Source organism: Protomyctophum bolini, assembly GCF_963924005.1.
Source record: "Protomyctophum bolini genome assembly, chromosome: 19".
Lineage (NCBI taxonomy): Eukaryota > Metazoa > Chordata > Actinopteri > Myctophiformes > Myctophidae > Protomyctophum > Protomyctophum bolini.
In genome coordinates this window covers 29,363,021-29,387,994 of record NC_137880.1, presented here as the reverse complement: position 1 = coordinate 29,387,994, position 24,974 = coordinate 29,363,021, and the positions used below count along the sequence as shown (strand labels likewise).

General features: G+C 43.8%; 1 protein-coding gene across 2 annotated transcripts in view; it reads left to right on the top strand.

The window, feature by feature from the left end:
* akap12b (A kinase (PRKA) anchor protein 12b) overlaps positions 1-24,974 on the top strand; it is a 69,054-nt gene that overhangs the window by 39,977 nt on the left and 4,103 nt on the right. Inside the window, exons 1-2 of one of the 2 annotated variants that reach the window (XM_080790223.1) lie at positions 14,966-15,253; positions 20,217-24,929. In XM_080790223.1, the coding sequence (XP_080646349.1) occupies positions 15,229-15,253; positions 20,217-24,925 (4,734 nt within the window). In that variant the 5' untranslated portion in view covers positions 14,966-15,228 and the 3' untranslated portion in view covers positions 24,926-24,929. Of the gene's footprint in view, positions 1-14,965; positions 15,254-20,216; positions 24,930-24,974 lie in introns of those variants that run through there. The other variant, XM_080790222.1, reaches the window with a different exon arrangement.

Below are 24,974 nucleotides of genomic sequence, written 5' to 3'. Positions count from 1 at the left end.
GTGTGTATTACTGTGTACATGGGTGTTCTTTAAGACTCTGGCCTGCAGACCCCTGTGGCTATGGCTCCCTGAGATCAGCTTGATCCCAAACTAATCCTCCTGTCAACACAGGAGGGACACCTACATAGAGTTTTATTTGACAGTTTTAGAAATCTCTCTCTCACTCTCTCTCTGTCTCTCTCTCTCTCTCTCTCTCTCTCTCTGTCTCTCTCTCTCTCTCTCTCTCTGGTACCACCAGCTTAACCGGGCGGCCACTACAACAAACACAATTGTCAACAACAGATCTCTGTTGTTGCATTAGGAGTGGAACTGGGAGGAATATCGTGTTCCTTCGCATCGCGCCACGCCCTCCCAGTGAAACTCAGGTCAGGTGAAAAGAAAAGGCTGGAGACTGTGTCGGACGAGACATGGTTGTCTCTACACCGTCCCCAAGACCAAGCACTAGGGTTAGCATTGAAGCAGTGCCACCGACTACACACATTGGGGGGTTTACTGGAATAATGGCAAGATTTTTGGGGGGGGAAGTAAATGGGAAAAGAGATAAAGTGACAAAATACGCTTTAGCGATACACAAAAGTGAAAAACATAAGCATTAGCCAACCCAACATAGTATCAAATACATTTTCACCATAAAGTATGTCGCAGTTATAACCTGTAACAGCCATCTGATGACCTCCTATCACCATGTCCGTGTGTGTGTGTGTGTGTGTGTGTGTGGTTTTTTTTGTTTTCTTTCTTTTTTTGTTTCTAAAAAGGGTCTCCCTCAATTTGGGAGGGCTATAGGGGTGTGTATTCCCTCCATAAATATTTAGCAGGCCATGACCTGAGCCCAGCACAAAGCGACCTGCGCTACACTTCATAAGACGGCATGGCCCATGGGAGGGAGTAACCCTATACTACATTAAACACAGCGATATGTCACATACCGCCCCGTCAAATAACCTATTTAATAAGCTATTTAATGAAGCGATTCTGTACGTTTATAGAGTAACTCTATACCCTCTTTAGAGGAGACAGTGATAGATAGAGAGCATGGATGGATGTGGTATGTAGACTAGTGTGGAATAATTTACTTGTTGAAACACTTTTATGGAGATGCACTGCATGGGAGTTCATTAGTTTTGTAGAGAGATATGTATGACTGAGGAGGGGGAAACCAACCATACATGGATATTTTGAGTACTATAGTATTCACCTATGAAAAACATTTATGTTTATAAAATCATGTCCTTTAGCATGCAATTTGTTTTTGGGGGGACGGGGGTGTTGGGAAATTGTTATTGTGCATGTTGAAAGCAAAAAGAGACACAATTCACAGATTTCCCATTTATGTTGTGGCTGAAATGCCACAGAAAAATGTCTGCAGATTCCATTTGGGCCTGCATGCTCATAAATCTAGGCTACTGTAGAGCATTATTGAAAAATAAATACATTTTGAAGCCTAAGTGGAAGAATGCCTTGGAATGTATCTCATATTGCTCCAGATGTACAACTCTAGGAAAAATTCCCTACTCAGTCATACATTATGTACTGTAGCAGTATATTATTTGTTGGCTTGGCAGGGATGGCTTGCTACAGAGTTATCACATTACCACTACTCCCATACATACCCAGAAGTATTTGAACATTGATCTTCATAGAACCTTGCGTTGTAAAGCTACCTAGTCATGATGATACCAGTAAGACGCCCTGAGGGCGAGAAGGGAGAAGAAACAATGCACGTTTTAATAGTAAATGCAACGTACGGTCGCAATTAATACAAGACATTGTCAATCAACTTCATCTTTGTTTCGCTGTGATTGAGGAACAGGAAGGATTGATTCCATGTTATTGCAAATAGTTAGTTACTGCGAGAGTGAGATCAAGCCAACACCAACTCAGGACTCCTGGATCGCTGCCCTCCACACTTTCCTATCTAACATCAGGTTCTTGAGCTCTACAGTGTTGTTAGCTAAGCTGTCACGCCGCAGTGCGTCTACCTACGTGCGTCTACGTAGGTAGACGCACTGTGGCTTTGCCCTGGGTTGGCTCCCAATTTTGGAAAATATGTTATCAAAATAATACTTTTAGCAAGTTAACATTACCTTGGAAATGCCTTCCTGTGATATCATTGGTTGGCAGGTTTCTGAACTGTCCACCAGCCCACTTCTGCGACAGTTAGCAGACAGAAATGGTGCCATTTTATAATGAGCATTAGAGAGGACCGATTATATGAAGATGAGGTTGAAAAAGTGTTCCTTTAAAACCAAAGCTTTTGGGTTTGTGTTGTAAGTTAGAGCTGCAGGACTGTTTAGGGAGCCAGTTTACGGTTTGTATCTATGTCTGTCTGTGTGTTTATTCTATTCTACAAATCTGTGGCTGGCTGTTTATCTATGTGTCAGAGTTATGTCTCACTGCACGGTGCAACGCGTTTGCATGTCCAAGCAGGTGTGGCACTGTGTGCATTTGCAAGCCTCAAAAGTCATTTGTGTAGGTTGTGTGCACCTAATGAAAGCACAGTCAACCCACAGATATGCATTGTGGCTTGTGGAAAGGAAACCAAGTGGGCACTAAAGTTCACCATAAAGATTTCTTTTTTCTATCACCCCATGGAGACTTGAATTCATTCATGGTTAGATTTTAGTTTTTGTCGCATTCTTAAGCCAATTATTTGATGACCAATAGGTTCCCTATGGAGACACAAAGGAGACTCCTCTTGTCTCCTCGCATAGCTGAGGCAGCCATCACATTTTAACTGGTTGTTGATAATGCCAGTAGCACAAACCATACATGAGTATTAACAAGGAGACAACATAGTCAGAGTAAAGTGGACCAAACAGGCTGTTGTGCTCGATATTTTTTATTAATTTCCAATCAGGTTTAATTTCTAGGTCACACTGAAGATGGAAATATCCATAGTTTAACCTTAAATACTTGAGTTTGGATATAGAAAACAATCAAAGGTGAAGGACATTCGAGGCTCTAGGGAGTCGAGGATGGAGGTATAAAGTGGGAGAGAGCGAAGATAGCAGAGCAGAAGGTATGGAGGAGTACATACTATCCCAGCACTGTTTTGCCTCTGCCAGCCAGATAAAGACAGCAAGGAATTGTGGGAGAACTGAGGAAACATTTCACTGATAACAACAAAACAACAACAGGCTGCACATCAAAGACACATGCACGCAGGTGCCATACGGTAATTTGTAAAGTTACAAACCTCACCTCATATCATAAAAAACTCACCTCATAACATATTTCTCTCTTTCTCCCATTCGCTAGAACAGTGGTTCCCAGACTCCCAAAAAGAGAAATTATCCCGGGACCCAAGCTCACATCACGTCACTTCGTGCCACGTTGTGAGCTTGTAGATTGGCTATTTTCACTACTTCTTAAACATTTGTTTTCTATTTTATTGAACACACACACACACACACACACACACACACACACGATGCCCCTGCCTCCTGAAGTTGGTGTGCCTCTCCTTTGCACCATTTGCAAGCTTAGGACACCATTGTTGTTGCCAGTTTCCACTTGATTCTCCCCCAATTTCCCCAAAGAGAGAGAGAGAGAGAGAGAGAGAGAATTGAGAGTATAATGCTTTCCTTAAAACACACTTAATGAAGTGAAACATTTTATAGTTATCGCAAAGACTGAGACACATGAGAGCAGGTAGGGGTGTGTGCGCATGCATGTGCATGCATGTTTGCGCATGCACAACTGGTCTGGCCCGCATGAAGTGGCATTTTACCTAGTCCTAGTGTGTTACCTACCTATTATGGACTCCACACCCCTGACATAAACCCTACATACTTTGTTGACTGGGGAGCCCCTGGGGTCTATTTGGCCCTCTTCCTTTTTCCTCTACACACCAAATGCCTTTGCCGAAAACACCCGATCTACAATAAGCTCACATATTGTGGCATTACAATGTTTGTGAGTTTGTAAATAGGCTATTTCCGCCGGATGTTCACCCATTATTACATGCACATACACACCATGTTTCATGTGCTTAAACAACATTATCCAAATAACTAACTATCTATCTTAATAGTCAACTAGTACAGAAGGTCCCTATCATGTGAATGCTTGTATTTGTTCCATCGTTCCACGGTTTTTAGATTGGTCTATCAGTCCCTTCTGCCACTCAGTCCCACAGGAAGCTATGAGGGAGGAAGAGAGGAAGGAAAAAAGGATATGTGTGTCGAGGCTTCAACGTCTTGTCTTCCTGCATGCAGGCTGACCTCACAGCTCATGGGGGGGCGGGAGCAATCTTTGAAAGTCCTCGGATAACCCAGTGAGATAAACTGTTTTGTGTCTTGGGCTGTTGTCTGTAAGAGCACTTTATCCACCCTATATACTTCATTGGCCGGAAGTAGCTGCATTCTCAACATGCTCACGATACATCTGTGAGCCTGTGTACATCCGCTTTTTTCACTGAATGTTTGCCCCAGAATAGAAACATAGGAATAGTAGGTCCATGGGGTTAAAGTAGAGCCGCACCCCAAACAATATAATGTTCTGGTCAATATATATTTGCCTTTTTGTGATGAAAATTGGTATCAGTATCAGCAATTATACAGCTGATGTGTCTCTATTTCTAGCCACTTTCAACTTGGCATCCCAATTTTGAGCATGTCATTATAGGTGAATTGTAGGCACACTGCAAGGCAGAGAGAAGAGAAGCCAAATTCCATTACCTTAATTTTTGCCGATTGGCCTCCTACACTCGCGTCCTCCAGCGTGACTCGGAAATCGCTCTTGTCCCTAATTAACTTTGGGACGAGAACGAATACATATACTGTGTGTGTGTGTGTGTGTGTGTGTGTGTGTGTGTGTGTGTGTGTGTGTGTGTGTGTGTGTGTGTGTGTGTGTGTGTGTGTGTGTGTGTGTGTGTGTGTGTGTGTGTGTGTGTGTGTGTGTGTGTGTGTGTGTGTGTGTGTGTGTATATATGTGTATATATGTATGTATGTATGTATAATTAACATTGATTAAACTACCAAAGCAGCAAATTAACTACCAAAGCAGCAAATTAAATAATAGTTTCATTGATCTTTATTTACACAATCGCTGTTTGTTTGCATGGCTGTGGAAGAATGTATGTCAAACAGCACAATTCCTAAGCATATTGGAAATACAGCGTCCAATAGAACATGGCATATGGAGGACAGAGGAAATTGAGTATTGGAATTTGGCTATTCAATCCAACTTGGTTCCTCTGAACTCTCAAAATCCTCACCTCCTCGCTCGAAGGCGGACTCTAGCATACATTGATGCATGCTAGATGTATGAGACTTGTTTACTGATGCCACCACTTTCCAATGTTTTAGAGGCAGCGGTGGCCGAACGGTATGCGGAGCGGTCTTGCTATCGGAAGGTCGCTAGTTCGTATCCCCGGACCGGCACGTTAGAATTACCACAGCTGAAGTGCCCTTGGACAAGGCATTGAACCTCTACCATGAAATGTTCTATGAGCAGGGCCTGGCTGTAAACAAGTTCTTGAGCTTAGTCCAGTTACCCTGGGTAAACATAGTACCTTTCCTTTCCTTTGCAAGCTCCCAATGCATTTCCAATGGGAGTCACATGGTTTGACACAACCTTTTTGTTGTACGGCTTTCAGCTGTGTTTCGACTGCCCCCCTCCCCCTCATACAACAAAAATGTTGTGTCAAACCATTGGAAATGAATTGCGAGCTTGCATCAGTCAATAAGTCTCATGTATCAGCTATACATCAATCTGTTGTGCACGTGTGAGTCAGGCCTAATGCTGCGAGAGTCGGTCCTTTGAGAAGCCACAGAAACAAGACCCTGGTTTTGGCAACACGCACAATTGATTTTATGCCTGGGCCTTTTAACAGAAAGGAAACTAAATATGTAAATATTACATGAGGAAATAAATAACCAAAGCCCTTGAAATGAAGCTTGCTGGTATTATAAATTAATTCCTTTAGAAACAGCTGGATTGGAGGTTAGGGCTGTGCTTTTGTGTGTGTGTGTGTGTGTGTGTGTGTGTGTGTGTGTGTGTGTGTGTGTGTGTGTGTGTGTGCGTGTGCGTGTGTGCGTGTGCACGTGTGTGTGTGCACGTGTGTGTGTTTAGGTTCCAGGGGTGGGAGTGGTGGGCTACAGTGAGGGGTTCAGAGCATGACATCATAGCTGATCTAATTCACTGGCCGGAGCCTAGCCTGTCCCTCCCAGATGGCTGGCAGTCCCGCTTCAGAGGACTGATGAAGTCTTTAATGGAAGGCTGCACAGAGAGAGAGAGAGAGAGAGTTTACCATTGTGTGCTCAACACACAGTTTATATTTATTGGCTTGAACTTCAAACCTCAGTCAAATATTGTTGGCCAAAATAGTGAACCCATGTGGACTACCACGTTGGTGGGGTTTTACCCCCATAAGGCGTTTGTCAAATAGGTTCTACCAAACTAAACATTCCTTACTTGGTGGTACTTCAAACAGGTTAAAGCCAACTTTATTATTTGTAAACCATTTGACCTTAGTCTTCTTACTGACATACTGAAAGTGAATCTGCAACTTTTGCAGATTCCAGTACCTGTGCTGCATGCGTGTGGTTCTTAGGCGAGGTGCCATGGGACAGACATTTACTCATGGCCAAAATGTTTCATCATGCCTCTGAAAGAGACCCCTCCCTCTGTTGTAGCACTCTAGTTATTTCAAATCTCTGCCAATATGGCTTCCCTCTGTACTGCCTCATAAGTCATAATGCAGTCCAGCCGCTGGCTCTTTTTCTGTTGTTATTTTGCCCATAACTTTGTTTTATATTCCAAATGATGCAAGCGGTTGCAGTCAACATTTCCATTTGAAGAAGGTGGTCTCTTTCTTTGCATCTAGTATTAGGAAGAATCGTCTTGCGTTCTTACAGAAAGAAAATGCCTTGCTGTCGGTTTGCTCACATTCAAACACTGCATCTATCTCCCATCTTACTACATGCTTAGGCTAGCATAATGATGCATTAACCCTCTATGGAAAGGATGGGATCCCACATCCCAGATTAAACTATTTAGGCAAGGCACAGTTCAAATGTGCTTTAAGTAGGGCTGTCATGGATCACATTTAAGTGGTGATTAACGTTTTTTTGTGTTTTTGGTACTGAACATTAGAATAAAACGTACATTTCTGTTTGGCCTTTTAGGCTTTGTAATAAAAAATGGTAAGGGTATATATGACAAATAACTTGAATATACAAAGACAATCCTGATATACAGTATTTAATAATTACTTTAAAAAAAAAATCCCGGCAATAGCTGATCTACAAGCTCGTAGATCTGCTATTTCAACTTTTTTTTTTAATATTTGAAAAATGTTGAAATGGAAATGTTTCAACTTTGAAACGATTATGCAAAATGAATTGCGATCATCTCAAATAATTGCGATCAGACGATTATTTAATCATTTTGACATGCCTACTTGCACGGTGATGTAATGCACCGATAAACAGAACATCTACAAGCTCACAACGTGACGCACTGCGATGGGCTACCCTACCTACACCTATTAATGTGGCTTTACAGCCGGGACTGTGACGCTCTATACAGTCAGGCACTATGCAGTCGATGTTTAAATTAAGTCCCATCTAGGAAACAATGTTTGCATCGTCATTTGTTATGAAGTGGGCTCACTATACTGGAGGGTACTTTAGGGCATGTAAGGAAAGAGCATTTCATCAGTAGTAGTATACTAGCATGTTAAAAGTCTTTAGAGGAGACACGTCGGACATTACTGTATAATGGCAGACAGGGCAGCCTCCCACCATGCTCCTAGACCCCCGAGGACCTCTTCGTCTCCCCACGCCTGCCTTTTCCATTTTTCCCGACATCAGGGAACCCGATCTTCCTCTGAAACATACAACAGTGTCTGCACACTAGATAATGCTCCCATGATCATTAATGACTCATGAGTATACTATACCACAAGTTCCATTCTGCACGTAAAGCTCTGCATGTGAGCCTCTGCTCACCTAAAAAGGTGGTCATATAGTTTAATGGCAATGAGCAATACCACAGCAATAGAGAGACAGAGGAATCAAGTTATACAATATAAGAGCATTCAAAAAGACACAAACCAGCCGATCTACAAGTGCACAATGTGTCGCTTCGCGCAGCATTGCAGGCTTGTAGATTGGCTGTAGACATATAAATATATACAGTATATATATATATAAATAATGTACATTAGGAAAAGAAAATGGGATTTTTACTCGTCGTGACCCATAACAATTGGCCTGTGACCCACAAATGGGTCCTGACCCACTGTTTGGGAAACAGTGATCTATTGTTTGGACTCTACTATAATGTTTGTCCAGCACCTAGTATTTATAGTTTGGATGTGTAAACCTTTTTGCAAGCCTAATCTTCCTCCCCAACCCCGCCCTAACCTCCCCCAAACACAAGGAGGATCGAGAGAATAGGCCAGGAATGTGGCCGTACCCCCCCTTTTCCCCCTTGTACTTTAATAGCATTATGGCCACTGTTACCCCGGTTGCGACTTAATGGAACACATTATTAACGTAAAGCAGGCCCAATATGTGAAATCGAATCTCAAGACCGAGGTTAGCCAAACTGATGTGCAGGGAGAAAGACCATGGAAAGAGCAGCCGTGGAGAAAGCTCTTGGCACATTCCCATGAAATACAGATGGTCTGGGAGTGGGTCTCATCTCTAAACCAGAGGGGGCTTGGAGGGGATGCCATCTCTGGCTTCTAGGCAGGGTGAGCCGCTTCAAGGGTGTGTGAAAGTGATTTGTACTAGTGGGCATTCAATCCCCCATTCTTCACATTTATAATAATAGTAATAATAACTGGACTGTTGACAAACTAAAGCTTCCATAAAGCTGCTACATTTACTATGCCATAATACTACTACTACTGAATCTGATACTGCTATCGATCATCATCATTATCATGTTTTATATACAGTAGCACAGCACTTTCCAGTTTACAAAGTGCTTTATAGAATAAAAGGCACAATGAAACAAATCATATAGCATGAAAATGAGTTGAAACAAGATTCTGATCAAGCAATCTGATCGGCCAAGAGCCGTGAGCTATTTGCTCTATCATAAAGGCTAGGAGTTGCTTAGCAACACATATAAACAGAGCAGAATGAGCTCTTCTTCAAACCTTGATATCATACCATAATTCGTCATAGTAAATCAGATATGTATGAAATCTGTGATCGGCTTGTGTCTGCGATCAGGCCTGTGACGTTACATAACACATTCCCTCTCGTCTTCTATTGCTTAATTAGTTAGAGATAAGTAATATATTAGATAATAAAGGGTCATGATGAAGGAAAAGGAAAGTAACTAAAGGGCAACACTATATATATATATATAATAATATAATACAATAAACTTTATTTGTATAGCACCTTTCATGACATGAACAACAATAATAGCAAAAAAGGCAGTGAATTTGGCAAAACAGTGATGACATGAATAACAACACAAATAATTAAAAATCAACTAAAAGCGAGAGTGAAGAAATAGGTCTGAAACTGGCTTTTATATAAAAGCCAGTCTTTCAGGAATGATCTGAAAGAGGATACTGATGTAGTTTCATTCCAAATCTTGCATGGGTCCTGATGGAAAAGGCACAGCCACATGTATTATTCATCCTAGAGTGAGCTTTGTCTGAGTAAATTAAAATATATTCTAAAACTCGCAGGGATGGGGGAATTGCTCTCATTTACCAGTTAAAACATGAGTAGCAACATTTTGATCTATCGGCCAATCTTAATTTCTATAGTTCAAACTGCATAATGTGCATATCAACTGTAGAGCCTTGCTTAACACATTATCTTTACAGTTGTGTCTAGTGGCTGAGCTGGCATTTCCTGCTCATTTGGATCTTATTCGTTTGTAAATGTGGGGCCAATTCTAAAAGTGTTATGAGTTAGCTGTTTCACCCTCAGCTCCCTGGTTTCACAGTGAAATCTGGATACAAAGAATGGGTGACCAATACCAAGACACCCACCCCAACATTTTGGGAATGCAGAAAAAAAACATTAAAGAAGAAATGGCGAAGGCCACACTAAAAAAGGATCTGTTTACTTGTTTTTAATCATAAGACCCCAAACCTTTTATGGCCATTCAGCCTTCATCAATGTGTGGTTCGATGTTCTTAGTGTTTTGTGGGTTGTAAAGGCATGAAAACTGAGTTTAGCCACCCTCCTTTTCTTCTTTTAATGCTAACAATTTAATAGGACGGCAACGGCAACACACCAGACTGTCATATAGCACGGCGGTGGTAATACAGACATATGAACATGCATCCCTAATGCATGCCACCTAAAATGCTATAACTGTTTAAGTTGAAACCAAGTTAAATTATTTAGAATTGTATGTAGGATAATAATATAATAATATATACTGTATAATACTTTTATTCAAATTGCTTTATGGAACTGACACTGATAACCAACATTAATTTGTGTGTGATGATGACTACATCTCACATAATCATCACAGTGTCACGCAACTTGCTCAAGAAACACTTCCCTAATAACCGTAAACTACAGTCATTCTTAATTGTCAACCAGGATGAAAAGGCGGAAGGGTTGTAGGACAAAGTGCATGTAATGTAACTCTAGGAAACCGGCACGTAGGACAGGAAGCAGTGATGTCAAGGATTGACGGAGTTTCCTGTCCGACATTCTTATCCGCCCCCCTGGTCCACACGCATACAGGAGGTGGGGAAGGATGGGGGGTTCAAGAGAGAGAGAAAAGAGGGAGAGCGATTCGACATTTGGGGTGTGGATTTGAGAGAAAGAATGAGAAGGTTGAAGAAGAAAGGCAACAAAATGCAAATTATTTGATCTGGTGCACATACACACACCTAATACATGGCCCTCATTTCCTTTTCCTCCAATTATTTCAACATCATCCTACACGGTTCTTGGAATTCGGTCGATGGTGTCCAGTGATGTCATACACTTCTTTACAGGCTACAAAGCCCACCCCACCCCACCCAAGACCCTAACCCCCCCCACCCTAGTATTTAAGCCCCCCCTCCCCTCCACATACACACACATTCCTGCATGGAGGCATGTTTTCAGATTCTGGAGATATGCAAGGCGTCACCGCCAGTGTCTGTCTTGGCTCTGCGTTATCATAACTTAACATAATGACAATTTAATTACACAATACGCTCACGAATCATTGAGGTCTGTGATGGCAGCGTGTTTTAATCATCGGGAACTACAAGGAAGTGGGGGTGGCCTATGGGGGGGTTAACCAAAATCTCAGTCTGAGCAATGTGTCAACCACGTGAACCACAAGACGAGGAACTATAAGTTGAAATGTAGCCCAAGGCTGTGTGTTTATTCAAATTTTAAACCCTGTATACACCATTGACCCTAGTCCAACCTGGGGTCTATAATAGACCCCACCCCAGGTTGGAATTGCCTTTTCCCTTTAAACAAAAATATTTTAGCTGAAAATAGCCGTTCTACAAGCCCACATTGTGTCATATTTTGAGTTAGTTGCCAATGTTTGCAGCTGAATAGAGACACTTTGGGGTGGGTTTATGTGGTTAAATGCCTCAGTATTCGAGTCCAGGAACATGGAGTGTTGATGACTCATGCCATGTGTAGAGGAAGCAGTGTGACTCGCTGGCCACTCAGCATAAAATACTGTAGTAGTAATAGTAAGTGAAGGTGTGTGTGGCATAGCATGGTGAATGTGCTGTTGAGAGAGAGAAATATCCACCCACTTAGTCACATCAATAATAGCGGGCTTTGCTGGTGTGTCATAACTCATAACCACATTCCTGGTGAATGACTGTTAAAATGAATGGGGGCAGGAGGAAGGGTGTCTGTCTCACAATATCTCCAGATTCCACTGTGTCTTTGTTGATGGAACAATATCAAAACTTTGTTTCTCATTCAGAATCATTGTCTGATTCAGGCTAGGAATCACCAGTCAAATGTTATTGGTTGTTTTGTCCCACCACTGGCAAAATAGATAATAAGCATGACCTTTTATTGTCATTTACTAATTCTCGTAAATGTAAAGAAAAATATGCTTTCAGTAGATTAATTTAGATTTTAAGTCAGTGGAATGGGGTTATTTTGACCAGACAGTGGTGTCCATGAGTACACTCTGGTGAAGCAGCTTGCAAAACAGACATAACTCAATTTTCTACTTTGGCTGAACAAAGCAGGCCTTTATGTTTATCTTATTTCTATAAAGGTTATTTTGACAACCCTATTTTTGCATGAAATGAATATCCATCAGCCTCTCCTAAAGAGGTACAGCACGAAAGAGAGAGATTTGACGTGAGAGTGTCTTCTTCCCTTCCCCCACATGTATTCTCCTCTCCTCTTTTTAAAGCCTTGGTGAGACCATGAAGACTTCCATTCATGGCTGTAGACCTTGGTATTCATGACTCCCTCAGTTCACTGATTCTGAAGAAACACACAACAGGAAGCATAGCGGAGTAATGAGAAAATACAATCATTTGTTTTTAATTAAGTTCAAAACTTTGTAGCACCCTTCCCAAATCAACTCTGTCCCCCCCATAGCAACCCTGCTGTCACTTTGATACTTGTTTTTGTCACTTAGTTTGAATTACAGTTTTTAGTTGCATTATTTATTTATTTTTTACTTGCCGTGGAAATAGCTTGTAACCTCCATCATAAACGTTCCATGTAATCTTAGAAGTTCTAATTAAATTGTGTAGAAATGATGTTGTGCTGACAGATTTATTGTTTATACAGTTACGGAGAAATTAATATGTCTCTTTGTTGTTTGTCATTGATGTAATTGCTGTGACTTACTTAGAACTCACACACAGTGGGACACAGGTACACCCAAAAAAAAAGTCTCCCAGACAGCACTTAATTACTAGTGCTATCAGCCATTTGGGGGCATTCCAGGTGGAATTCACACATTCCAGTGTGGACAGTGTCGAAGTGTGTGAGCGACTGATTGTTCAGGTATTTACCTGAGGACTTATTCGCATTCCTCTCTAGTGTCTATTTTTTCGCAGACAAAAGCTGAATTAAATGTGTCTCACTTCATTGAGAATGGTCTATTAGCATTCACAGCTGGGGGACACAGACAGGCAGCAGCGTGTGGGCACTCATGGTGTTGTAGATTGTAAACTGTCCTCTAGGTCAGTTGGAAAATTGTTGCAATGTAATTGTTTATATATAATTTCTTTTTTATTTCTAACCGTTGATGTTTTTGCATATTACTGTATATTTGTATGTCATTAAAAGTGCATATGTGCATATTCACTCACCCCAATGGAAATAAGCCATATAGGCTTTCTTGGATTTTAAATCCTCTTAGCAGACCTTGTATTGAACTGTACTTTCCAGTGTTTTTTTCTGCAAACTGTAAAGTGTTAAGAGTTAATGGTTAAGCACCATTTCTGTCTACTCACTCTCAGAAGAGGGCTGTGGACAGTTCAGAAACCTAGCAGTGACACCATCGATATTATTGTTGTGATTCCAATACAGCCTTTCGCTTCGTCGACAATGTCAGCATGCTGAAATAGAAGCCAATGTTCTAGCATTCATATTAAATTAATTAAATTTGCCAAACCTGCCTACCGATGATGTCACTGGTAGGTAGATTTGTTACCATCTTATAATGAGAATTGGTGAGTGACCGACTATTTGAACATAGGTTGAAAATGGGTGACGTGATGTTTTTTTAAGCCCTATATCAAAACTAGTGTTCATGCACACACGTTCATGTATTTTCCATCCATGTATGCGCACACATACAGAACATGGTAAACATTCAAAACGAATTATTGTAAATGTGGTGAAAACTTGAAATACTTCATACTTGGTTCGTGAGTGTTGCATGGACTCAGGACACCCAGCCTGAAAAAACATGCTGAAACCCTGAAGAAAGAAAGAAAGAAAGAAATGAAAAACATAAAGTCCCTTAGGCTTCCTATAGCCAGTGCATTCCCTCTGTGGTCGGCCTCTGTCAACATTCCACTGTATGAGCGGTGACATGAGCCATGAGATACGGGGGAGAGTCCTGCTGTGTCTCCCGAGACAGGGAGTGGGTGAAAAGAGAACTGGGCCTCCAGGACCAGCGTTTTTCCATTCACTTTTCTAAACTGTGTTTTTTTTTTAAGGACACATGGGTATTAGGGTGGACAAACCCAACCCCCCACCACAATGAGATCTGTCTTTAATAAGGCATCACCTAGACACTGGCCACCACCCAGCATTCCTACACCCCCAGCCTCAGTGCGTTTATGTTTGTGCATTATTGTGCGCGTGTGTGTTCGTGAACTTCGTGCGTGCGTGCATGTGTATGTCAGAGAGAGAAAGAGTGAGAGCTGCTGTGAAAGGAGAAGGATATCAAATGGAACACAACCACCCTAAAGACAAATCATTGTGTGTATTCCTGCACAATATCTGCATCGAGTGATCTTGGTACATAGAAATTGATTTATTGGAGATTCTGACATTCAATAATGTACATACATTTTGTTTTGACTGTATTGTTCCACTTTTTGCTTTGGCAATGTAAACGTATGTTTTCTCATGCCAATATAGCCCTTTGAATTGAATTGAGAGAGATGGGGTCATCTAGCTTGCATGGGGTTGGTACACACACACACACACACACACACAGTGTATTCCCCATACATTGTGTGTGTACAAACCCCATGCAAGCAAGTGATAGTTTGGGGGTGGCGAAGGGGAGCTAGAGAGTCATTTCCCTGAAAGATCACATGATGAGCCATCCCCGGACGGGAGCTGAGGGAGAGAGGAGAGAAGAGAGAGGAATGGGGGAGGTTGAATACGGGCGGGGAGGGAGGGGGGAGGGGGGAGATAAAGCAAAACTCATTCAGAACAGCTGAAAGAAAAGGGGAGGAGGTGGGAGGGCGAGGGGTGGAGGGGGTGGTCTTAACATGACATGCGTGTCAGTGTGTTGAAATGTGCACGTAGCCCACTATTTCTCCTCATACCAACTGAAGCAAGCGCTGACTGCCTGAAAGAGAGAGGGAGAAAGAACCTGAGACATAGACGGACGTTAAGAGGGAACCAACTCTTGGACAAGCACACTCTCTAGGTTTCACTAAGCGTAAAGGCAGAGAACTGAAACAATATATAGTGACTGGAGAGTGGAGACTTTATTTTTTTGAAACTTTTTGGTTGGTTTTCACCCTCAAAATTATAGGATCTATTTTTGATACTTTATTTTTGTATATATATATATAATTCTTTTTTTGGAGGAAAGTATTTGGGAGTTTTACCAATGCTTGGAACAATTACATTAACAGGTAAGCGCTGCAATTTTGAGTGGATTTCTCTGAAGTAGATGGTTCTAGCCTGAATGATTTGACTTTAGACATCAGTGCAGTAATTAATCAATTAATGAATTAGTTAATTAGATGTTATACACATACACTGTATATGCTTTATTTATTTACCAGATGTAGGGCGGAAAAGTGCTTTATTTGGTGTATGACTGTATGTTTGCAGTAAATGTGTACTAGATGAACTTGCATCTTGCATCAAACTTGTGGTTTCTCCCTAGACAGTGGAGTGTAACCAAAGGCATTGTTGTCTTGAGGGTGTGGTTAGCTTGAAGTTGTCCTGGCTGGCAAGGACAAGTGATGGCCACTATTTACATATTGTAGAACTTCAGGATTTACACTGTAATAATATTGCTCTCTTTTCTACAAATTCGTTTAGTTTTGTTTGTTTTTTCATCGTGTATTTCCTAGACAACTTCCCATAGTTATTAAGTAAAGAGATGTTCATTTTAAGATCAAGACATTGGTGGTGATTGTACCAAAACTATTAGGATTACACCCAGTCCAATTTCCTCAAAACTCCCATCACCATCCCATAGCACCATGCACATATCTCCTTGGTGGGAAAAGAATTTCACACATGACATGACAACTGGTAGACGTAAATACACAGAAACGTATTTGGGGACATATTTTCAAAGCCTGTTTTAGCCCACCCCACCATCTGGGGCTGATGTGCATGTCTCTTCTTCATGTGAAGTATTTCAATTAGATGAAGTGGGATCTGAACTCCCAATGGGGTTATTCAGCTTAGCCACAGAGGATGGGGAGGGAGGAGGAAGGGGCCTATATGGAATTAATTACATGCCAGGGCTGATTCCTCTGTGGGACATATAACTAAAGAGTGATGGTTTTTAACAAAGCAGGGCTGGAATGTTTCGCTTTACACATGAATTCATAGGTTTGCATTCGATATTTGATAGCATGCCAAGCAATTATGTTGACATTGTGCAGTGCAGTGTTCTCTAGTCTAGCATCTTGTACTAAAACAATATGCAGTTACAGACTATGCCTACTGATACGTGAAGAAGGCAAATGGTGGGACAATAGATGTTGGGTGACCTGGTCTGATTGGTGACATCTAGGGGCTCTCAGAGACAGAGGGGCCACACCTATAGATGGGAGAGAGGTGGGGGGTTGGGAGGGGCTGTTGGCCTCAATCTAGCCTTCACGGGGTGCTCTGTAACCCTAGACTCTCTTAACTGACTTCTTTTGTTTATTCGGTTTCTGCCGCAGACAATAGTAATTGGAGCAAGGATTTGCATATATTTGACCGATTAAGTTTGTTGTAGTGTCTCTGAAGAATAGCATCCATTCTGTGGTCATCTACTACTCTGCCCCTGCCCCCATCCTTTCTCGTCCGGATACATCTCCCTCACACACACACACACACACACACACACACACACACACACACACACACACACGCACGCACGCACGCACGCACGCACACACACACACACACACACACACACAGTACTCATCGCTGTAACAGCCACAACAGAAAGCCTATCAGATTCCCCATCTCACTAGAGACACTGGGGAATAATGATAGATTTACAACAAGTGGTTGGTGGCTACAGAGATGCTTTTTAATATGAGCTCGCAGTCTTACAGTGTGCACGCGCGCACACACACACACACACACACACAAGCAAGCAAAGCCTGTCTCCAGCAGAGAGAAGCATTTAAAGAATGAGTGAGTGTCAGAGACTGAGTTAGACATTCAGCCTTGGGGCAGGCATCAATTCCCCTCAACTCTGCCCTCACAACGCTTGCCCCTTCATCTCTTCAGTGTCCCCTCCTCAGCCCCTTTAGCCTCACCCCTCACATTCCACCCTGTACAGTCATTACTCAAGACCCCCCCCCCCCCCCCCATTTACACTCAAGCCTTGAGAGCCCTACCCCCGTCCCCACAATCCCTCAACCCCTAACCCGCCCGAACCAAGTTAAAAGTTGTGTGTGCCTATTAAGAAAAAAGAACAGTCCGGAAAACAAGGATCAAAAAGAGTCGGCAGACGCCTGCACTCTGTTAAATCAACATGGTTCCTGTTTTATTATCTGTATAGATACTCAGGGCCTAGTCTGGCCCACTTGCATCCCACACCCCCTGCTTATACAGTCCTGATGAGCTTCACTGGAAACAGCCCCGTTTAACTGTATGGGGAGATAGTGTAATTGCATACATTTGCAATGATTTGCTGCTAAGGTGCCGCTGAGCTTGTACTCTGTCAAACAAATTTAGAGGTTAGGTTTCATATTAGATGGCCCGGCGTGGTTTTTATGTGAGCTTCGCAGTGGCTGTCTTGACTTGTTTGCTTAACAATAGTGTGGCTCACCAATGTAACGACTACCCTAACAATAACAACTATGTGAGAGTAACACCCACCCCTACACACAATACAGCTGTGACCCCGTTAAATAACCCCTTCCCCAATGCCAAGGATATGGAGAATGACTAGGTCTACCCCTTGTTGTAGTCATTTTAAATGTTGTTATCGACTTTAGCAGTTGGTGGGAGACTGGGAGTACAGAAAATGCTACTCCATTCATTCTACATAGTATTGTACATATATTTGGCACTATGATGCTTCTAGACAATAAGAAATTTGACCCCCCACCCCCACATCCTTATTTTCTAAGACCAGAGAGGTTTAGAGATCTATTGTGTTTGCCTTCAGGGAAGGGGGTGGGTTCTCGTCCATCCTGCTGTGGTGGAATTTGGGTCAAGGGGATTGGGAAGAAGAACTTGTATTGAAAAGGGTCAGAGGCCCATATTTGATTCGTAGTCAGAATGTTGCTGTAACGACAGAGAGACAAATAAACACCTCTGTCTGTTTTTTCTTCCTGTCAAGTTGCATGCTGTTGGATTCCACATTGTGTTTACTGTTTAGAGCATCCTAAAATAATTCACCCAAACTAGGAGTGCGCAACATAGCTGACATTCCTTGAGTAAAATCCATACATAGAAAATGGGTGTATTGAGTCCTACCAACAATAGACACTTAGCACTTTGTTGTACTGCAGCACAGATTTAGCATGAGACACGGCTGTGTTTTGTTTTGTTTTTTCTTTGGTCAAGCATGTTATTTTAACCCATGAATGAGACAGGGTTTTGCTTCTTTTCAAAACCACAATATCCTAAGAATGCTGGGCCACCGTGCATAGTTCTGCAATCTGTAATTTAGAGAAGGGATGTGGACAAGCTGTGAGGATAAACTCTCGGTGGCACTGCACAGTATTGTATTTTTGTGTATGAACTATGAAGCAGGAACATTATTTTCCAAGGGTGGGATTGAGTGAGTGTTAGGAATAGAGCATGTGTGCATTCTTTGCTTGTGATTGACAGGGGCAGGGCGGGGGGGGGGGGTCCCTTAGTAGTGCATTGAGGATATGAGCATATGTCTATGGTTAAGTGTGTGTGTGTGTGTGTGTGTGTGTGTGTGTGTGTGTGTGTGTGTGTGTGTGTGTGTGTGTGTGTGTGTGTGTGTGTGTGTGTGTGTGTGTGTGTGTGTGTGTGTGTGTGTGTGTGTGTGTGTGTGTGTGTGTGTGTGTGTGTGTGTGTTACCTTGTCTGGCTGTGTAGGTAAGCTGATATCCATGCCTTAAAAAGCTGGGAATTTGTTTTGAGAGTCGAAGGGTTGGTTGAAGATCCTGAGAGAAAAAGCTTTCGCCACCAGATGTGAGCTTTGCCTTGCTACAGTAAGATGTCAATAAAGATGGAAATATGAAGAACAGAGAGAGAGAGAGGGGAGGAAAAGGAAAGAGATGAGTCAAGATGATGCTTGTGAAATCGTAGCCCCCCTACTATGCCTTCCTGTCAAATCACAGACTGACATTGCAGGAATTGTGGGTGGCATGTAGGTGTGATGTGTGGTGTGTGGTGTGGCAGTGCCTGTGTGTAGCAGGGCCTGTGTTTTTTCTCATCCCAGGTGTCAGTATTACATTTGATCTTATTTTCCACCAACAGGGAATGGTTCACACAACTTCACAGCAATATAGCCAAGCAGAATTAGCTAGAATATTAAGTGTTTCACAGGGCACCCTGGTCTAAATCTCTGCTCACACTCCATTTTTATCCATATACTGGCAATAGGTTTTGTGCAAAAGAGCATTGTGCAACATTTTGTGCAAAGCCAACCCTTCGGGGGTTTCTGCCTGCTGTTTATTCGTGTCAATGTCTATGCTATTATTTTCTGGCATTGTTACACAGAATAGGATTGGCTGGAACAAATTTCAATCTGATTGCAATTATATAGTCATATGCTTGTTTAAATCAACTTAAAGGGTCAGGATCTCTCAGCTGTTCTCGTGTGTGTGTGTGTGTGTGTGTGTGTGTGTGTGTGTGTGTGTGTGTGTGTGTGTGTGTGTGTGTGTGTGTGTGTGTGTGTGTGTGTGTGTGTGTGTGTGTGTGTGTGTGTGTGTGTGTGTGTGTGTGTGTGTGTGTGTGTGTGTGTGTGTGTGTGTGTGTGCGTGCGCACGTGCGCACAGAGTTGTTTGTTTTCTATGTGCCAGAGTTGGTCCTTTCCTTTCTAAGGTTATATTCTTGCATCAGTTTGCTGGATGGATATACTTAACCAAGATATACAAGCTCATAACATGTCACTTCGTGCCACGCTATGAGCTTGTAGATCTGCTATTTTACAAAAATTTGAATAGGTTTTAAAGCAAAAAAAAAAAACTCAAACTTTGCTTCTGGGGGTCGTCGGAACAAAATATCTTTAGATGGGGTTCTGCGGCCAAATAATATAATACTTGATATAGTCCTTGATATGAAAAAGTTTGAGTACCACTGATATAGGTTTTTCAGAAAACAGGTTTAGAAGGCATTTGTAGAATGTGTAATGTATTCTTCATATATTCTTAGTAATTTTTCAGTTGAAGTATATAAACTGACTGTGGCATTCTTTCATTCTCTCTCATTTCAGTTGGCCAGACAGAAAGCGTGTCAGCTGCTCCAAAGGAGGAGGCTGCAGAGACCATGGGCACCATCCAGAATGAAGTGGCTCCTCACGTGAACGGAGAGAAGGAGCAGAAAGAGTGTCCCAATGGCAGCGAGATCACAGCTGTTGAGGAGAAGGCGGCCGAGGAGAAGCCGAGCGAGACAAATGAGTTGGGCTTCAAGAAGATATTCCGTTTCGCCGGTTTCAAGTTCACACTGAAGAAAGACAAGAACGAGGAGAAGAACCCTGTGACCCTGCTGACAGTCAAAGATAAGGAGGAAAAGCAGGTCACCCCTGCAGGAGAGGAGGTCACGGCCAAAGAGATGGAGGTTAAAGAAGCTACTGAGGAAGCTGCAGCTACTGATGCTGAAGCCAAGGACGAAGGAGATCAGGAGAGCAGCCCCCCACCCCCGGAGGTTAAGAAGAGCCCCCCACCCCCGGAGGTTAAGAAGAGCCCCCCACCCCTGGAGGTTAAGAAGAGCCCCCCACCCCCGGAGGTTAAGAGCAGCCCCCCACCCCCGGAGGTTAAGAGCAGCCCCCCACCCCCAGAGGCAGAGAGCACTCCAGCACCCCCAGAGGCCGAGAGCAGTCCAGCACCCCCAGAGGCCGAGAGTAGTCCAGCACCCCCAGAGGCCGAGAGCAGTCCAGCATCCCCAGAGGCCGAGAGCAGTCCAGCATCCCCAGAGGCCGAGAGCAGTCCAGCATCTGAAGAGGCAGAGAGCAGTCCAGCATCTGAAGAGGTCAAGAGCAGTCCATCACTTACTGAGGGCATACTGTCCCCCTTCAGGAAGCTTTTCACAGGAGGACTCTTCTCTAATCTGCGAAAGAAGAACAGCATCAAGGAACAGAAGGAAAAAGAGGCTGAAGGAGAAACGGTAGAGGCCGGGGAGACTGCTCAGGCTGAGACGGTCGGTGAGGAAGAGAAGGCTGGGGCACAACAAGAGGAGGCTAAAGAGGAGCCACCAGCAACCACACCAGAGGCTGAGGTCGTTGAGGTGACCCCGCCCCCTGCACTAGATACCACTGATGAGCCCAAACCAGCAGAGGAGGCAAAAGCTGCACCAGAGGAAGAGATGGCCACCGAAGCTGAGATACTGTCATCGCAGGAGAAGACCAAGGCGCACGGAAGCCCCCTAAAGAAACTCTTCACTGGAGCTGGCTTGAAGAAGCTTTCTACCAAGAAATCCAAGCCGAAGAAAGATGCTGAGTCCAAGCTTACCGAGTCTGGGGAACAAACTGCTGAGCAGCTTCAATCCTCCACTGAGTCAGCAGAGGTCAAAAAGCCAGACAGCGGAGCCTCATCTCCAGAAGATTCAGGGGAGCATGTCATCGCGGAGGATGCCCTCCAGGTGGAGCAAAACCAAGAAGCTGAGGGAGAAGTCACTTCTGACAGTGAAAAGAAAAAAGAAGGCATCATTCCCTGGTCCTCCTTCAAAAAAATGGTTACGCCCAAGAGGCGCGTAAAGAAATCTTCTGACAGTGAAGATGAGGCTACAACCGAGAAGGTGGAGAAGCCAGTGAAATCAGCCACCCTATCCTCTACAGAGAGTGCTGAGGGCAACGAGGAAGAGGTTAAGGAGGAAAAGGAAGATAAGCCCACTGAGGAGGAGCCGCAGACAGAAACCACAGAGAAACTGGAGGGCAGCACCGAGGAGTCCAAAAGGAAAATGGACACCTCTGTCTCCTGGGAGGCTCTAATGTGCATGGGCGGAGCCAAGAAACGGACCAGGAAGACCTCTGACTCTGACGATGATGAGACCAAGATTGAAGAGGAGACACCGGCAGCAGAAGGAGGAGAGGAACCAGAGAGTAAACCTACAGAGACTGCTGTAGTTACCACCCAAGAGACTGAAACTGAAGGTGCTGAAGGCGAGGTAGTTTCTGAACCTGAAGCTGTGAGCACCCTCCCTGAAAGGGAAACTACTTGGACCCTACTGAAACGTTTCGTCATGCCAAAGATGAAGGCTAAAACCGACGAGAAGGCAGAGGAAAACACAGAACAAGCTGTCTCAGAAACTGAAATGCCAAAAGAGGAGTCCTCATTCTCCTTCAGAAAATTCCTCCCTGGCCGCAGGAAGAAGAAGATTGAGTCCTCCACAGAAGTGGAGGAGGATTCTGACACCCCAGCTGTGGTTCCCCTCTCTGAGTATGATGCTGAGCCAGCCAAGAATGAAGCAGTAGAAGCAGCAATAACCCAGACTAAAGCGTCGGCCGAGGACAGGTCCCCTTCATGGATCCCAGCCACTGTAGAGGATGATGATAAGCAGCTTAGTGACATCCCAGAAGAGGCAGAAAACGCTGCCACACCCAAGTCTGCTGACACCACCATTGCAGAGGATGTCATTGAGAGACTATCCACTGCAGAAGTGAAGTCCCAGCCCGAGGTCCAAGATGATACCACACCTATTCCTGACATACCCAAGTCAGAAACTGCTGAGATGGTTCTTGAAGGGTTAGCAGATCAAGTCAGTGTAATCCCTTGCCAGACTTCTGTGACTGTTGAAGACACACCCATGGATGTGGCTACTGCTGAAACAGAGTATGAACCACCCATTGAGCAGGCTGAATCAAACAAAGAAACAAAGACAATCCTGGTGCTACATGATCTGACGGAGGCCGTAGCCATTTGTACTGGCCTGGGGACCAAGGAGATTGCCAAACTGACTATAGAGAAGCCTGTGGTTGCCACAATAGAGTGTTTCCCTGAGACCAGTGATGCCATTTGTACATTGCCTTTAGTGGAAGACATGCCACCAAAAAGAGAAGAGCTTCTTGCTACAGACCTTCCAGTGTTTTTGGCTCAAGTGCATCAAGTGGACCCCGCCGAGCACATCCCTGCTGTTGAAAAAACACAGAGTGAAATTCCTGTCATGGAAACTGCCACTGAAAGCGAAGAACCTGACATTGAGCTTGTCGCAGTTGTCAGCTCCCTGCTTCAGCAGTCCGAAGTTGTGCAGCCCTCAGAATTGATTGAGAACTCTCCCAAAGCCATTGTGAATCCCATCACACCAACTGTTGAAGCCATTATCTGCACTGAGAGTGTAGTAGTTACTGAACCAGACGTGGAAACCAAGGAAATAGAAGTGGGTGTGGAGCCAGTTGAAGCCGCCATTGAAGAAAACGCTCCATTGAAAGAGATGGCTCAGGCTATTTCCCAAGAGATCCTTTTAGCCATACCAGACACCTTGAAAAACATCACAACTGAGGTCTCTGAGCCAGTCATTCCTTTAGCGGTCCCTGTTGAGGAGGTTGCTGTTATCCAGGAGACAGTAGCCCTAGTCACCCCTCTCATTGAAAATGTGGAACAACTGGAGACCACGGTTGAGACAGCAATAGAACACATCCCAATCTTAAAGACTGTTGGCGATGAACCAATCCAAGTGCAGGAAATCATGACAGTGTGTACAACTGTGGTTGAGAGTGTGGTGAATGATAGCATTAGTGCAGCCACGTATGAAGTCAGTACCTCTGTTATTGAACACAGTGAAAGTGTGGTGGATGCCGAGCCAGAGCAGGCGAATGCCATTGAGGAACAAAGCATGGTTATTGCCCAGGCTGTCATCAAGAATGCCATGGATGAGGTGAAGGAAGCTGAGCCTGAACACAAGGATCCTACTACCTCCACAGCCAATGTCCAATCACCAGTCCAGGCTTTGTCAACAGAAGAAACTGTTGAGCTAGAAACAGAGATGGCTGTTATCACTGACACCCCTGTTCCTGTCACCCATGAAACCCCAGCACCCGTTGAAACACCAAAGTCACCCGAACCACTTCATGCTGCCATAGAAGCCATTGGTTCAGTTGTGGTTGAGGTCACAGAGAGCATTGATGCTTCAACAGACGAGGAGATTAAACCAGCAGAAGGATTAGAGGAAGCCGTGGAAGTAGAAGAAAGTGAAGCGATTGTTTTGGCAGAAGAAGTAGTAGAACTGAATACAGAAAGTCAGCCAAGTGGAAATCTTGAAGAGGAACAGAGCAAAGTTGTACCAGAAGATTTCAAGGAAACAAGTGAGGAAGTGATTCCCGAACCAGAGGAAACTAAGGCAGAGGAAACTAAGGCAGAAGAAACCATGGCAGAGGAAACTAAGGCAGAGGAAACTAAGGCAGAGGAAAGTAAGGCAGAGGAAACTACGGAAGAGGAAATTAAGACAGAGGAAACTAAGGCAGAGGAAACTAAGGCAGAGGATACTAAGGCAGAGGAAAGTAAGGCAGAGGAAAGTAAGGCAGAGGAAAGTAAGGCAGAGGAAACTAAGGCAGAGACCCCAGAAAAGGAAAAGAAAGAAGAAATTCCTGAGATCCATATTCCAAACCAGGTTGTCCTGCAGGCAGCGCACATGGTGGAAGATCCTAAGGCTGAGGAAGAAGCTGTGGTGGAGTTTGACAGCAATGGCCCTGTGAATGACACGGCACCAGCCAAAGAAACTGAAGTGAACGCAGACAGCTCCTGTGATCAGAAACCAGTGTCAGACAAACTTCCAACACTGCTGGAGGAGATCCAAACGAATGCTTCAACAGAGCTGGCCACTTCCAGTCAAGAGGCCCCAGTTGCAGCGACAGCCACCAGCCTAACAGAGACGGAGATGGTATCGTCATCGGGGAAATGTGCAGAGGTGATGGCGCAGGTGATCGAAGTCATTGAGGAGGCAGTGAAGGAGATTGAACCTGTCTCCACAGAGCTTACAGCAGCATCATGAGCAGGTAAGACTACTGGACTGATAATAACACGTTGATTGGAGAGGTTAA